Below are 16,353 nucleotides of genomic sequence, written 5' to 3' on the forward strand. Positions count from 1 at the left end.
TGCTGCTGGGGGTAGACAAAAGGGATAGGAGGGACCACACTGGAAAATCAGTTATTGAATACAGTGATGTTAGCAGCCAAAAGAGAAATTGCTTCAAACTGGAAGGCTCCCACTCATCCTGCACGAAGAGTCGACTGGTGTGCCCAAATGGAACAGCTGGTTTACGAGTCATGGCGCTGCTCGCAGAAGCACGCCATGGTCTGGTCCAAATAGCTGGGAGGCGGGGTGGAACAGAGTGGAAGATGACTCAACCCAGGAGGGGCGAGATGGGGGACCGGACCAGAGTTAGTAGAAATACTAGCCAGGAGGGATGTTTACTGAGGGAATCTGAATAACTTGTGGCTATCGAATTCATTGTGTACCAATGATTTAATAAATACATGTGACATAGTTCAAATAAAACAAAGTTGATTATCAAAAAACAAAATCTGCTCAAATTCAGAATTTACAGAGCTTCTGGAACTGTGGTGCAAAAATCTACAAATGGGTACAGACCTTTCAAACGCCTTGGCATCTTCCATGAGACACTTCTGCAGCGAAGGACATTCAAACTTTTGGGGCTCATAGCTAGACACAAGGAAGTACTTGGGACTGGTCACACCTTGATGCTGCAGGTACTCCACCCCGATCTTCTTCATAAGTTCCAAGACCTTCTGCTGGTGATATCTAGACTTCATCTTGCGTTTGATGGTGTGAAGGTCAAGGTCTACTTTGCTTTTGACGAAGTAGACTTTTTTCCCCGTGTCTAAGACATTCATGGCTTGGTCCACCTGGCCTGCTTCAAAATTATTGCTAGTGAGGAAGACTACAATATCGGCTTCTGCCAACCACTTCTCAGGATGACTGGTGGGTCCCTCTTCAAGTTGTAGCTCCCACAAGAGGATGTTTGGGTGGTGCGGGTTCATGTAAAGAACAGGGCCATCGGTTTTTGTCTGAACTCCTCCTGCTGGATCTCTGTCTGGTAGTCCAAGGATAGCTGTGATGAGGGCTGACTTCCCAGCCCCTCGTTCCCCTGCAACCACGATGGAGACTTCTCCGTTCTCGCCTTGTTTTTCTGCTCTGTTAACAAAAGCAAAAGTTAATAATAAGTCCAACAAGAAAAGCATTCAGTTTGTTGAATTAAGAAGGGAAAAGGGCCCAGGAGAAACTGCTGGTAGCTTGGCAGCATGTGACATTAACTTTCTGCTAGAAATCCTCAAACTGCAGATCCCAAAACATGCTCCCCATACCTTACACCGCAGGCAAGCACTTTATACTGCAATGGACTCGATATTAACTGCTCACTTGCCTATTCTCACTCACTCTGGTCTCAACCCTTGAATGGCATTCCTCTCTTCATTGGTCCCACTCACTTCCCATCCATCCTGTCCGATCTGATAGTGGGGATGGTCTGCAGTTCCACTTCCCTCCCTACGCATTGTACTTTCTCATTTTGTATTAAATTCATGTTTAGCCATATGTCCCCCAACTATTCATCCCATCTAGGCTCTGCCCATCCCGTTTCTCTCTTCCTGCTAGCAGTACCCATGTCCCACCCACATTGCCTCCTTCAGCTGTCCCCTGTGCATCCTGTCCAGTTTTGACCTACATGTTGTTACCTTCTTGACGACTCAACATCTGTTCCAGTCGCCCCTTTTATCCCGACTCCGAACCATTGGTGCCACCCCATGTTTCTCATCCATATCCATCTTGCCTTTCAGTTACCCTATCCATGCTGCCCTTTCCTCATCTGCACTACCCACCCTCTCCGTAACTATACCACCCACTCTCCATCCACAGTAACTTTATCTCTCCTGCCCGTCTGTGCAACACACCATCCAACCAGCTCCCTTCCTGTCCTAGCATCCCTGATCCATCTACTTACTTCCTATGGACCCTGAGCCCCTACGCTTCCAGCCCACCCACTACCCAAGGAGGCTTTCTCCCTCTAAGTCTCGTCGGCTCCGGATCAGCCTTGAGTCCTTCGTCAGCCAGCGCTACCTTCTTAACCGCAACATCCATCCCCCTTGCTTCGTACCGTGTGAGCAGAGAGGGCAAGAGTGGGAGTGGAGACGGGTCACTGCAACAACAGCAAAAGGCCTACCAGATGTGAGGGAGGAAGAAATGAGACAGAAGGAAAGCCAAGAGGTGGGGGCACTGCCCCATGGGCACCTGAGTTGGACTCTGGAAAAATGCTTTGTGATGGTTGCAGCGCTTTACAGATGTGTATTCCATCACTTGTGTACAATATGAAACAGGTTTAAGGCAAAACAGTGGACGAAGAGCAGAGAAAGAGAGCAAGAGCCCTGAAACGTGAAGTCCACGGAGACTTTTCCAACCAGGCCCTCCTTACTACCAAGAAATCCACAAGAATTAACATCCTCAGTGTCCAAGAACCACCTCTTCACCTTTAGACAATGAAGGTGTGTCCCTCTCACCTACTATGTGCAGTGTGCCCCTGCTCCTTATAAACAGGCTTGCAGTTTCCAAATCATTGTACATGCAAATGTCCCAACTTACCAGGGGAAACAAAATAAATATGAATATTCCATCACTGACAAAAATGCCTCTAGTTACACACATATACCTACAACTACCCCACATAAGTGCAAACACCCCAGCAAACATACAAATACCCCCGCCTACCAGGAAAACTCCGTCAGACAAACATACCTTCATACATAAGTATGTACTCAAGAGTCAAGCAAACAACCCTACACTATATGCATACTAATACCCTACGCATGTCGCAAATACAGATCCAGATGTCTAAAAATACTCCTTCCTTCACACGAATACCTCAACACGTACACAAAAACACAAATAGCTCTACACACAATCACATGTAAAGCAGGAGAGGCTGGCTCATAGACACGGATGTAGTCAAACCATTCATCAAAGAGATAACCCCAAGAGTCCATTGAACTAAAACACTTGGAATCAGAGGCGGCTGGCGACATTTTAAATTGGTGATGGCGGGGCGTAAACACCTGCCGGAACTTCCACAGACCCAACGAGTGAAGCAAGGGAGCTGAACTCCTGCAAAAATCAATAAGAGGCGTAGTTCCCCTGCAAATTGATTTTTTAAGGTGAAGGATAAAATGTTACATTGTATCCCATTTTCCAACATAAAGTGGCATGTTACTGGTGAGAAGGCAACTCTGTCCTGTGCTCCCAGGTATTCTGCAGCTCCACTGCTCTTCGCTCCTAACCATCCTTATTATAGTAACCTGTGACCTGGAGAAAATGAGGGGGGAGCCGAGCGTTCACATCCAGCCAAGTAACACCCCCACTTTGTCTCCATAGGCAGGCCCTGCCCCCTGCTATTGTAAGCTACAGCAGTGGATCCCAACCTTTTGCCTTCTGTGGACCCCCACTTTATCAGTACTGGGACCCCCACTGAATCATTATGGGAATTCAGGGACCCCCCAATGAGTCATTACTGAAAGCTGGGGACCTAATCTGTTAATATTATTACATTTTCTAAGCAGTCACGGACCCCCTGAGGAGGCTTCGCGGACCCCCGGGAGTCCCCGGACCACAGGTTTGGAACCACTGAGCTATGGCACGGTGCGGACTCCGCCCTGGCCCTCATTAGTCCACACCCCAGGGCGAACAGCAGAAGCTCCCCTAAATCCATCCAAAACCACCCGCCTGACGTCACTGTGCTGGTCTGCACCTCTAGGGCGAGTGAAAGCCTTGCCCAACACACCCACACTTCTCCCCCTGAAAACATCTTGTGCCAGGTTGATATAGTTCCTCCTTCCCATCATTATTCCACCCCTGACGCCCATCCTCACCTGCCGCCACTGATGCTATGTTGAGGTGTCAGGGTTCTGAAGGCATCATAGGAAATGTAGGAGGGAAAGGGGGAACCAAACATCACCACAATGTGAATATGAATCAAATATTGTCTTATCAATCGGCGCTACAACCAAAAACACACACAAGCATGAGAATACCCCGGCATACATCCAGCCTGTGAAACGAAGGATCAAGGCCGGATTTGTACAAACAGAGGCCCTTGTGAGTTTTAATATCTAAATAATGGATAGCAAGAAATGGGGCCTTTAGAGGGAATCGTAAGTCCCTTCTTGAAAACTAAGAGCCAAGAAAAGGCTCACGGCAAAAACACAGCAATGAGACAGACTCCTGTACTCATGTTGGACTACTCATGGTAAATATTTTAAAGACCAACATGGTGAATGGTCTCCTTCCTTTGACTCATCAACTACACTTCTGTTGAACAGACGTTGGCTGCTGGTTACTGGTGAATGCCTGTAGGTATGTTTGTGAGTTTTCTAGCCTGCGAGTCTCTTCTCTGGGGCCCTTATGGGTAATGCAAGCATTGTGAATTATAGTCAGGCAAGTTCTCCCAAAGATCTCCCTTTCAAGTCACTAGTGTAATATATTTAATCATCATAACCTTATGTTGAGTTTACAATACAAACTACAACCAGGGCTTTGCGCTAAGGACGACAGTAAAAAGGAGTTTTTCAAAGACCTTGAAACAATACGTATGCCCTTTAACTTTGCTCAACTTTGTAGCCAGTCACACTTTTATTCGTCCTTATTGTGGTTCGCACTGGGAAGAGGCAAAGTCTAAGCCAGTCTACTGTGTGGGGTAGAGGCCACAAGCACAATCATTTCTACCCTACTGGTATCTATCTAGAGCAGTGGTCTCCAAACTTTTTTATGCTGCACCCCCCTCAGTTGAAAAATAGAGATCATTGGGCCCCCCCTCAGAATTCTTCACAATTATTTTATAAAGATGCCAATGTTTAAATATGTCTAGACCTATTTAAACATTGCAGTTATGTACTCTTATATTTCCTAAAATGCAATAACATGCTTCTGCTTAAAACAAAGGCCTGTTTTCTGTATAATGCTGCTTTTGGCCACACTCTGGCGCCCCCTCTAGGATTACTTGAGGCCCCCCTTTTGAAGACCTCTGATCTAGAGGCAACGTAACTCCATCTGGCCTCTGGATGGCATGAAGCCAAGCAATGGGGTTGCATGCAAGTCACCCTCTTGCATACTAAATCGCATACGGATGAGGGCACCCCATATTAAGAAAATTGTAAATTACCTGGGAAAGGCTTCTTTCTTCAGCACAGTCCACAGCTCCGGGAAGTCGAACTTGGACGGGTCTGAGAGAGAGACCAGGAAGGGCTGAAGTGAGTGCACGCTCTGTGCTATGAGGGACTCTGTGCACTCCCTTCGGATCTCCTCTACCAGCGTCTCTTGACCAAACAGGGCGCCCGTCTCATTCACGGCCAACGCCAGGTCCTGGTCTACACCTGTGCGCACCAGAAGCACACACCGACGTGCTTCCTCGATGCAGGAAATGAGGCAGATGTACTCAGGCGGCAATCTCGTCCTGAAGACCAGTATGAAGATATTGTGATCTCCGCATGGGAGCTTCTCGTTGTATGCTGCTAGATCGGACTCTGCTTCCGGCACCTCAGGGAGACGTGTGAACTGGAGGTGGAAGGACGGTTCGCATGCTGGACCTCCCACTGCTGCTCTCTTGGGGTCAGATGGACCTCCATCTTTAAAAGGCATGCTCCGGAACATGCGGAGTAGCTCCTCACTCCCAGATCCTCGTGAGCCCATGATGGCCACATTCATCGTGGTTCCAATCTCAACAGCTCCTGCTCCCTGAAGGGTGATTGTTTCAAGGGTTTCCATGGCAATGACAGGCACAGGACCCTTCTTCCACCTGAAACATAAAAAAGTAATCCAGCAGCAGTTAGCAAGGACTCTCCTCAGACGCAGTACTATCAAAAGGTCTTTGTTGACTGATTTTGGATCTAACCAATTAGACACCCCCATCCCACCTGTGTTTAGGGCCCGATGTCTCTGTTGACACATTATCCAAAAACCTCCCATTAGCTGATATCAGTTGTGTGTGTGTGTGTGTGTTCCAGACACCAGCTCTACAGCCCAAAGTTCATAAGTAAACCAACAGTCTTTAATACCAGAAAACCATGATTTTTTTTTTTTAGATTTTTGGTGTCTAAACTTCCCAGGTTTCCAAGATGGTTAGCTAGTGGTAAAAAAAAAAAAACAAGCATCTGCAATACAATGGGTCTCACTTTTGCTCGAGTTAGAGCTATTAGCGTTGTAAACTCCTAACCAGACTGTTCTTGCCTCATAAATTGAAAATAAAAAGTAAAACAGTTTCACATAAGCGAGCTGATTCGAAGTGCCACAGCATCAGTGTGAAGTAGCACAAAAAAAGGAAAAAGAAGTTTGCTCGCAGTGAAACGTATTGGCAAATGTGCAATATTCCATGTAACAGGGGTGATATCCAAGGCGCTAACAAAACCACCCCACGAAGGGACAAAGGTAAAGCATTTACCAACGAAAATAAAGGATTTTTGAAGGGCAAGCCCACGAATGAGTGATAGTGACGGGCGTGCGGTGGGCGTGGTTAAAAGCCCAGATACATACCAACACGACGGAAAAGCATCGCTTGTGGGCTGCTATGCTCGACCTAAAAACAATATGGGTCTAAGGAGCATCATGTGAGAATTAAATGGACACTCTGGGATATCAGAATGGGGAGAGACAAGGAAAGGAAATGCTCACAATGAGACATTTAATATGAGGGAGACGTGACTACTGCACCCCTAAGACTCTGCACATGTTACATGGAAGGTCTCAAGAGCGCTCAGCAGAAACTTTTCACAACTACAGACAACTTTGACAACAATCATATGTGTTAAACAATTAAAACTGCTGTGGAACCTTTGTACAACCTACAACTGCCAGACAGCTTACATGCGTTAGGTAGAAGGGTTTAAGACACAGACCCTTTCTGTGCACCACAAGAAGGTAAAACTCATAAAAAGTAGTTAACATTGATGAAGCTGAACAGGTGAGGTGGGACGGTGCACGAAAGAGAGATGCCCATAAAATGAGAAAACTTTCAACCTCACAGACACTTCTGTAACAGTGCCCAGAAGCCGAGGAACTGGTGATCCTGCGCTACACCAAGCACTTAACATAGCTCAACTGTTTGGAGATCATCTCTCCCAAAGGGTTTTGACAAATTTCTTAATCCTTCGCTAGTCGATCATCAGGTTGTATGGAAGCTTCGGTATCACCCTCTTTGGGTGTACCCAGCTCTATTTTGTCATTACAAATAAGTGAAAGCCTAGCAGGGTGTGAGGGTCCCTGGGCATTACATGGGCTGAGATCAGCATGAAGCGATATCAAAGGTGCAAAGGAGCCCCAGGACCAGGAAGAGATACAGAGGGTGCAGAGGAGCCTCCGGACCATGAAGAGATACAGAGGGTACAGAGGAGCCTCCGGACCATGAAGAGAAACAGAGGGTGCAGAGGAGCCTCTGGACTATGAGGAGATACAGAGGGTGGAAAGGAGCATCAGGCACATGAAGAGATACAGAGGGTGCAGAGGAGCCTCCGGACCATGAAGAGATACAGAGGGTCCAGAGGAGCCTCGGGACTACGAAGAGATACAGAGGGTGCAGAGGAGCCTCGGAGTCATGAAGAGATACAGAGGGTGCAGAGGAGCATCAGGACCATGAGAGATACAGAGGGTGAAGAGGAGCCTCAGCACCATGAAGAGATGCAGAGGTTGCAAAGGAGCCTCCGGACCATGAAGAGATTCACATGTCATGCACAGTGTTAGGCATTTTCTAAGAGTGCTTGGTCTAGAGAAGCACAAGCTCAGAATTCAGAACATAACACAATGGTAGTATACGCAAGCAAACCTTTATTAGCAGCATAAGGATAATGAAAGACTGGGGGAAAAAACATAACTTTCTAAACTTTCTAATTTGTGCCATGCAGTTTGCATGCAGCTCTTGGATGGCAGTTCACAGCTCACTGTGCTAGATTACTATTGTGACTTATGAACTGACCAGCAACAAAAGAATCTCTGTGAGAAAAGCAGTAACCCACTGCTATGCACATAAAATAATGTTCTTTGTATGACACATGTTCTTTGCAGCAGGCATATTAACCATCTGTGCTACCTTAGATTAGTCAAAACTGCCACTAGACAAAACTCTCATCTCTATCCAGTAGGCACATTAATATTCAGAGTTATCTTGATGCTTTTATTTTTCCCTGAAAGCTGCTGGATGTACATGGAACTTTGCTGTGCTTTTCAAACTGCTGCACAAATTAAGTAATAAATATAAAAATAAGTAGGGAGAGGCACAAGCTAGAGAAGTGCCTCCCTGCTGGCCCAGGGCTGCGCACCCCCTGAGAATGTGTCACCGACCCCCAGGGGGTTCCGCGAAACACAGGTTGGAAACCGCTGCTCTATTTCGTCCGCCAGGACAATGGCCTTGGGGTACTCGTGTAATGGAGAGTATAAAACATGGACCAGTCTATGTATGTTGGATACTGCTCTGTGCATTAGGATGAACGAGGACTGAGCCAGAAGTATCATGGCCTGGAGAGTAGGCGTGAGTAGGGTAACCAGTATCTTGCTCTCAATACTTTATGATCTACATTAAGTATTGATAGCGGTCTTCACAAGGAAACCTGGTCCTTGTCTTTGCCGCGCTTCAGCAGGGGGACAAGTAGGGCCTCTCAAAAAGTGGAAGAAAAGGAATCGCTCTCTTTGTGCAATTGTAGACTTTAGTCAGTGGGAGTGCATTATATCCAGAAAATTCTATCAGTAGCCCATCTCTACCCAGAACTTTCCCCCAGGCCAGAGATTTGATGGCCTCTCTTACGTCTTGAATCTGAACTTCTCCCCCAAGCAGAGTATCCACTTTGTGAACCAACCTGTTGGTCACAGCGATAATGACCTTAGAGTGCAGCTCTTGTTGTGGTCCGAGTGGGTCTTCCCTATATATTCCGAATGGGCTGCTTTATGCATGAGAGTCTGTTACAGAGTAGTGTGTCTAGGTGTACCAAAGGGTCATGTAACCAAGAGTGATTTGAGTATTCCCGGAGAAGGGGATTATACTCCCTCCAGGTGTCCACCAGCCCCACTCCCGCATCCAGCCTCTAAGGAATGTTGCCATGGCAATGGGTCGTATCAGCAGGCAGTGGTGGGTGGGACCTGTCCATGGTTGTGTCCGCACTGCAGCTGAAGTCTCCCTCTATGAGTAGATAGTGCAGTAGTATTGAGAGATGCAGGCAGAGTGAATGGAGGAAGATCTGCTAATCTGTGCTCGGGTCATAGAGGTTTATCAGAACAATATCCTTCCCCTCCAACCTTCCTGAAGGTCAATGTGCTCCATCTGCGGGAGAAAGTGGAGATAGGTAGGATACAGGCAAGCACGTGACAGCGGGAAGGCAGAGTAGTTCATGTCATATATACGACCCCTCATTATTTTTGCAAAGAGAGACCCTCTGCCTTGGACAGGTGCTTATCTAGCCCTGGACCCTGTATCTCTTACTCAGTGAATGAAGGCCCGTTACATTCCAGGTGAGGACTCTCACAGTGGATCCAGCATTAGCTATGACCCTCTCCTCTATCCTCGGAGACCACCTTGGCCACCTTCCCATGGTGCGTGGGGGTAGAGAGGACAGTCAAGTAGAAGAGGGTAAGTTCCTCACCCGTCGCTGAGAAAACCACAAAGCCCACCATTTCAATGATATGATCGTCTGAGAGCTAAATGGAAGATTCCATGTCTGCAAACGGAGGGGATAGCAAGCGAAGGGGGGTAGGGGAGGGGCAGCACCAATACTAGTGCCTCAGTCATGCAGGTTCATCAGCTGTGCCAGGAGTGACCTGGGGCAGAGGTACAGATGTCAGATCCCGTGCCAATCTCAGTGTTGGAGGTGTCTACCTCAGTGCCCGCCACCCCCCTGGGGCACCTCGTGAGCTGCATGATCATGGCTACCACCACGACTGCCTTGTCACAGCCAGCGCGGGCCTGTTGCTGCATGGGCGAGCATCTCCTCCCCAGTGCGGGTCGAATTTCCTGCGCTTGCAAGGTATGAGAGGGGCAGGCTCCAATTGGTGTCAGCCACTAAAGTCAGTCATCAATCCATCCGTCTGCCTCCTCCAGCGTAGTGAAGAAGCTAGATTTCCCATCCTGGTAAACTCGCAACTTAGCTCAGAACAACAGCGCATACTGAACCCCCATCTCTAGGAGTCTATTCTTCACCAACAGGAACAATACTCTCTTTCTCTGGACAGCGGCTGTGAAATTAGGGAAAATCGAGACGCGGGCATTGTCCATCTGGTAAGGGCCATTAGTGCGTACATGCCGCAGAGGAAAAAGGTCACGATCCCTATAATGTAATAACCGAGCCACCACCGGCACAAAGAAACACCAGGTGCAGGGGACGCACCGGCATCCTCGATGAGTGTTCCAAGGCGTAATGTTTGGACAGGACCTCTGGGGTGCAACCTCCTGCAACCAGTCCTTCAGAAATGTTAACATGGATAGCCCCTCGATCTGCTTCGACAGGCCCACTACTCTTATATTGTTTTGGACGGCTGTGCCCTCCTGATCTTCCATACAGGCCCCCATGATCCTGACTCCAACAGGCTGGTCTCCACCTGGCAGAAAAGGTCTGTCATTTTCCTAAAGTCATCTCTTAGGTGACCAAGGCGTCAATTTTGGTTAAAACAGCATCTCTGATGAAAATTGTGGCGGTTAAAATAGTGTCCAATTTAATGGGTGGGGGGCCTCTGTGAGGGACGGAGGGTCATCGCCTGTGGTGTCCTCCTTATGGTGGGAGCTGAATTTCCTTTGCGTTCAGAAAAAGGCTAGACCATCTACTTGTTTTAACATTCTTCAAAAGAGATCATTTGCATCTCATTCTACTTTGGCACAACTGCTCTGTCCTACTCACTATAAACTGTCACATAAAGTGTCACATATAAGGCATGGAAATGTCATACCAAAGCACGCAAAAAATATGTAAATGCAACACGTAAGCAAATCAAGAACTTGGTGCCTAGACAGTCACTGGGCTGATATGAGGCATGCAGCGATGCAGAGGGTGCCTGGAAGCACCTGGCTGATATCAGTCGATGCATAGGGTGCCTGGAAGCACCTGGCTGATATCAGTCGATGCAGAGGGTGCAAAGGCTTCTGGGATCTTTCTTGGGCAGAGATCAGTCCTTGCAGAGACGCAGAAGTCACCCTTTAGGATTGCCCTCCCGGGTGTGGGTGCCTAGGTCTATGGGCTGATATCAGTTGAGGGGTAGGAAGGGGGAGCCTGGGGCCTTACGTGAGCAGGTATCAATGATGCACACATTCGTCTAGAATAGTCTTTGTGATGTCAGCAATGTGTAGAGTGCACTGGGTTAGCGTGGGTGATATAAGTGATGCATACAGTGAACATATGCCCACCTACAAGAGTGTGATATCAGTGACACAGTGTCCACATTCCCTCATAGGACAGTGTGTGTGATGTCATGTCAGTGATGTACACACTGCCTTCAGTCCCATCTAGGCCAGTACGTGTGTGATGTCATGTCAGTGATGTACACACTGCCTTCATCCCCACCTAGGACTGTACGTGTGTGATGTCACGTCAGTGATGTACACACTGCCTTCATCCCCACCTAGGACTGTACGTGTGTGATGTCATGTCAGTGATGCACACACTGCCTTCATCCCCACCTAGGACTGACTGTACGTGTGTGATGTCACGTCAGTGATGTACACACTGCCTTCATCCCCACCTAGGACTGACTGTACGTGTGTGATGTCACGTCAGTGATGTACACACTGCCTTCATCCCCACCTAGGACTGACTGTACGTGTGTGATGTCACGTCAGTGATGTACACACTGCCTTCAGTCCCATCTAGGCCAGTACGTGTGTGATGTCACGTCAGTGATGTACACACTGCCTTCATCCCCACCTAGGACTGTACGTGTGTGATGTCACGTCAGTGATGTACACACTGCCTTCATCCCCACCTAGGACTGTACGTGTGTGATGTCATGTCAGTGATGCACACACTGCCTTCATCCCCACCTAGGACTGACTGTACGTGTGATGTCACGTCAGTGATGTACACACTGCCTTCATCCCCACCTAGGACTGTACGTGTGTGATGTCATTTCAGTGATGCACACACTGCCTTCATCCCCACCTAGGACTGACTGTACGTGTGTGATGTCACGTCAGTGATGTACACACTGCCTTCATCCCCACCTAGGACTGTACGTGTGTGATGTCATTTCAGTGATGCACACACTGCCTTCATCCCCAACTGTACGTGTGTGATGTCATGACTGTGATGTACACACTGCCTTCATCCCCACCTAGAACTGTACGTGTGATGTCATGTCAGTGATGTACATACTGCCATCATCACCACCTAGAACTGTACGTGTGTGATGTCATGACTGTGATGTACACACTGCCTTCATCCCCACCTAGAACTGTACGTGTGATGTCATGTCAGTGATGTACATACTGCCATCATCACCACCTAGAACTGTACGTGTGATGTCATGTCAGTGATGTACATACTGCCATCATCACCACCTAGAACTGTACGTGTGTGATGTCATGTCTGTGATGTACACATGGCCTTCATCCCCACCTAGGACTGTACGTGTGTGATGTCATTTCAGTGATGCACACACTGCCTTCATCCCCAACTGTACGTGTGTGATGTCATGACTGTGATGCACACACTGCCTTCATCCCCACCTAGGACTGTACGTGTATGATGTCATGTCTGTGATGCACACACTGCCTTCATCCCCACCTAGGACTGTAAGGGTATGATGTCATGTCTGTGATGCACACACTGCCTTCATCCCCACCTAGGACTGTACGTGTATGATGTCATGTCAGTGATGCACACACTGCCTTCATCCCCAACTGTACGTGTGTGATGTCATGTCAGTGATGTACACACTGCCTTCATCCCCACCTAGAACTGTACGTGTGTGATGTCATGTCAGTGATAAACACACTGCCTTCATCCCCACCTAGAACTGTACGTGTGATGTCATGTCAGTGATGTACACACTGCCTTCATCCCCACCTAGGACTGTACGTGTGTGATGTCACGTCAGTGATGTACACACTGCCTTCATCCCCACCTAGGACTGTACGTGTGTGATGTCACGTCAGTGATGTACACACTGCCTTTATCCCCACCTAGGACTGTACGTGTGTGATGTCACGTCAGTGATGTACACACTGCCTTCATCCCCACCTAGGACTGTACGTGTGTGATGTCATTTCAGTGATGCACACACTGCCTTCATCCCCAACTGTACGTGTGTGATGTCATGACTGTGATGCACACACTGCCTTCATCCCCACCTAGGACTGTACGTGTATGATGTCATGTCAGTGATGCACACACTGCCTTCATCCCCAACTGTACGTGTGTGATGTCATGTCAGTGATGTACACACTGCCTTCATCCCCACCTAGAACTGTACGTGTGTGATGTCATGTCAGTGATACACACACTGCCTTCATCCCCACCTAGAACTGTACGTGTGATGTCATGTCAGTGATGTACACACTGCCATCATCACCACCTAGAACTGTACGTGTGTGATGTCATGTCTGTGATGTACACATGGCCTTCATCCCCACTTAGGACTGTACGTCAGTGATGTACACACTGCCTTCATCCCCACCTAGGACTTTATATGTGTGATGTCATGTCAGTGATGTACACACTGCCTTCACCCCCACCTAGGAATGTAAGTTTGTGATGTCATGTCAGTGATGCGCACACTGCCTTCATCCCCACCTAGGAATGTACGTGTGTGATATTATGTCCGTGATGTACACACTGCCTTCATCCCCACCTAGGACTGTACGTGTATGATGTCATGTCAGTGATGCACACACTGCCTTCATCCCCAACTGTACGTGTGTGATGTCATGTCAGTGATGTACACACTGCCTTCATCCCCACCTAGAACTGTACGTGTGTGATGTCATGTCAGTGATACACACACTGCCTTCATCCCCACCTAGAACTGTACGTGTGATGTCATGTCAGTGATGTACACACTACCATCATCACCACCTAGAACTGTACGTGTGTGATGTCATGTCTGTGATGTACACATGGCCTTCATCCCCACTTAGGACTGTACGTCAGTGATGTACACACTGCCTTCATCCCCACCTAGGACTTTATATGTGTGATGTCATGTCAGTGATGTACACACTGCCTTCACCCCCACCTAGGAATGTAAGTTTGTGATGTCATGTCAGTGATGCGCACACTGCCTTCATCCCCACCTAGGAATGTACGTGTGTGATATTATGTCCGTGATGTACACACTGCCTTCATCCCCACCTAGGACTGTACGTGTATGATGTCATGTCAGTGATGCACACACTGCCTTCATCCCCAACTGTACGTGTGTGATGTCATGTCAGTGATGCACACACTGCCTTCATCCCCACCTATGAGTGTACGTGTGTGATGTCAGTAGGTGGCCTCTACATAGATGTAATGTGTAAGACAGTGTGGGCATCCCCTATCGCGCGCGCGTGTGTGTGTGTGTGTGTGTGTGTGTGTGTGTGTGTGTGTATATATATATATAATGTCAATGATGCACAAAGTGCCCACATACCCGTCTGGGACAGTGTGCGTTATGCCAGTGATGCACACAGAGCGGACTGTGTGGGCATCCCCTATCTAGGGAAGTGTGTGTGTGTTATGCCAGGGATACACACAGCGCGGGCAGTGTGCGCATGCTCCACCTAGTCGGAGTATCAGCGTTTGAGTCAAATAGCTCGTAACGTCCTGGCTAGAGGTGACGTCAGTGATGCAGCCACGGGTAGTACGGGTGATATCAATGATTCACACAGTGGGCACATCCCCGCCTATACGGGGTGAGGGTGTTTGTGTGTGTGAGATATCAGTGAAGCACAAAGAGCACACAGCCCGCCTAGAGGTAGTGCATGTGATGTCAGTCAGTGGTGCACAGAGAACTCCAGAAGGTTGTGTGTGTGATATCAGTTAGTGGTGAACAAGGTACAGACAGCCTGCCTAAAGTTGGCATGTGAGATATCAGTAGGTGGTCACACAGTCCCGCCTAGAGGTGGCATGTGTGATGTCAATCAGTGGTGCACACAGCCCCGTCTGGAGGTAGTGTGTGGTATCAATCAGTGGTTCACAAGGTGCACACACCCTGCCTAGGGGTAGTGTGCGTGATAACAGTCAGTGGTGCACAAGGTGCACACAGCCCGCTGAGAGGAAATGCGTGTGATGTCAGTCAGTGGTGTACACAGCCTACTTTGAGGCAGTGTGATATCAGTCACTGGTGAACACATCCTGCCTGGAGGTACGGTGTGTGATATCAGTCAGTGGTGATAAGAGCCTCGCCTAGATGTAGGGTGTATGATATCAGTCAATGGTTCACACAGCCTCGCCTAGATGTAGTATGTGTGATATCAGTCAGTGGTGCACACAGTCCAGCCTAGATGTAGTATGTGTGATATCAGTCAGTGGTGAGAAGAGCCTCGCCCAGATGTAGTATGTATGATATCAGTCAGTGGTGCGTGTATGATATCAGTCAGTGGTGCACACAGTCCAGTCTAGATGTAGTGTGTGTGATATCAGTCAGTAGTGATAAGAGCCTCGCCTAGATGTAGCATGTAAGATATCAGTCAGTGGTGCACACAGACCCTCCAGTAGGTGCTCAGTGTCACAATCTTCTTCTGGTCGAGGGGCCTGAGTGGACATAAAAATCCAGCTTGTTGAGGGGCAGTGGGTAGGTCAGGTCTGTGGCCTCTTAACAACACATCTGTCTCCCCAGAGGATGGGGGGTCCTGGGGGACATCCCTGCTGGATTATAAAGCTCTTTCCACGCAGATACATCCGCTGGGTAATACCCACTGTGGTTAGGGGGACCCCGGGGTGCCCAGGATCACTATCTCTCTAAGTGTACCTCGGGAGCAGGGACTGTATACCTGGGACCGTCTGAGCCCCACCCAGGGTGTCCCGCCTCAGGGCCTCACTTACCCCTCTGATGGGCGCAGTGGATCAGGGGTCCCTCGGCCTCACCTTCCTGGTGCCCTCCTCTTCCGGGCTCAGCCGCTCCTCCTCCTCTCTCGAGGGCCCTCCTCCACCTTCATACTCCCCTCTCTCCAGTCCGGGCTCCTCCTTTCTCCCGGGCCCTCCTCCTCTGTTGCTATGGTGCACTCCCTCTCTCCTAGATCCACCTTCTCAGACTTTGACCCTCCCTCCTTCCTCCCCACTCTCCCTCTCTCCTCGTCTCTGTCCCTCCTCCTCTATTGCTGTGCAGCCCTCTCTCCTGGTCCACCTTCTCAGACTTTGACCCTCCCTCCTTCCTCCCCACTCTCCCTCCCTCCTCATATCTGTCCCTCCTCCTCTATTGCTGTGCTGCCCTCCCTCTCTCCTGGGTCCACCTTCTCAGACGTTGACCCTCCCTCCTTCCCCCCCCCCCCCCCCCCCCACCTCT

At 48.8% G+C, this 16,353-nt stretch overlaps 1 protein-coding gene across 1 annotated transcript in view; it reads right to left on the reverse strand.

The window, feature by feature from the left end:
- Nucleotides 1–16,186, reverse strand: part of LOC138246625 (immunity-related GTPase family Q protein-like) — a 36,098-nt gene extending 19,912 nt beyond the window's left edge. Inside the window, exons 1-3 of the mRNA XM_069201335.1 lie at nucleotides 15,894–16,186; nucleotides 5,069–5,701; nucleotides 496–1,059 (exon numbers count right to left, since the gene is read on the reverse strand). Coding sequence (XP_069057436.1) covers nucleotides 496–1,059; nucleotides 5,069–5,670 — 1,166 coding nt within the window. The 5' untranslated portion in view covers nucleotides 5,671–5,701; nucleotides 15,894–16,186. The remainder of the gene's footprint in view (nucleotides 1–495; nucleotides 1,060–5,068; nucleotides 5,702–15,893) is intronic.
- Between the last annotated feature and the right edge of the window lie 167 nt (nucleotides 16,187–16,353).

The sequence above is a fragment of the Pleurodeles waltl genome, chromosome 7 (assembly GCF_031143425.1).
Source record: "Pleurodeles waltl isolate 20211129_DDA chromosome 7, aPleWal1.hap1.20221129, whole genome shotgun sequence".
NCBI classification, from domain to species: Eukaryota; Metazoa; Chordata; class Amphibia; order Caudata; family Salamandridae; genus Pleurodeles; species Pleurodeles waltl.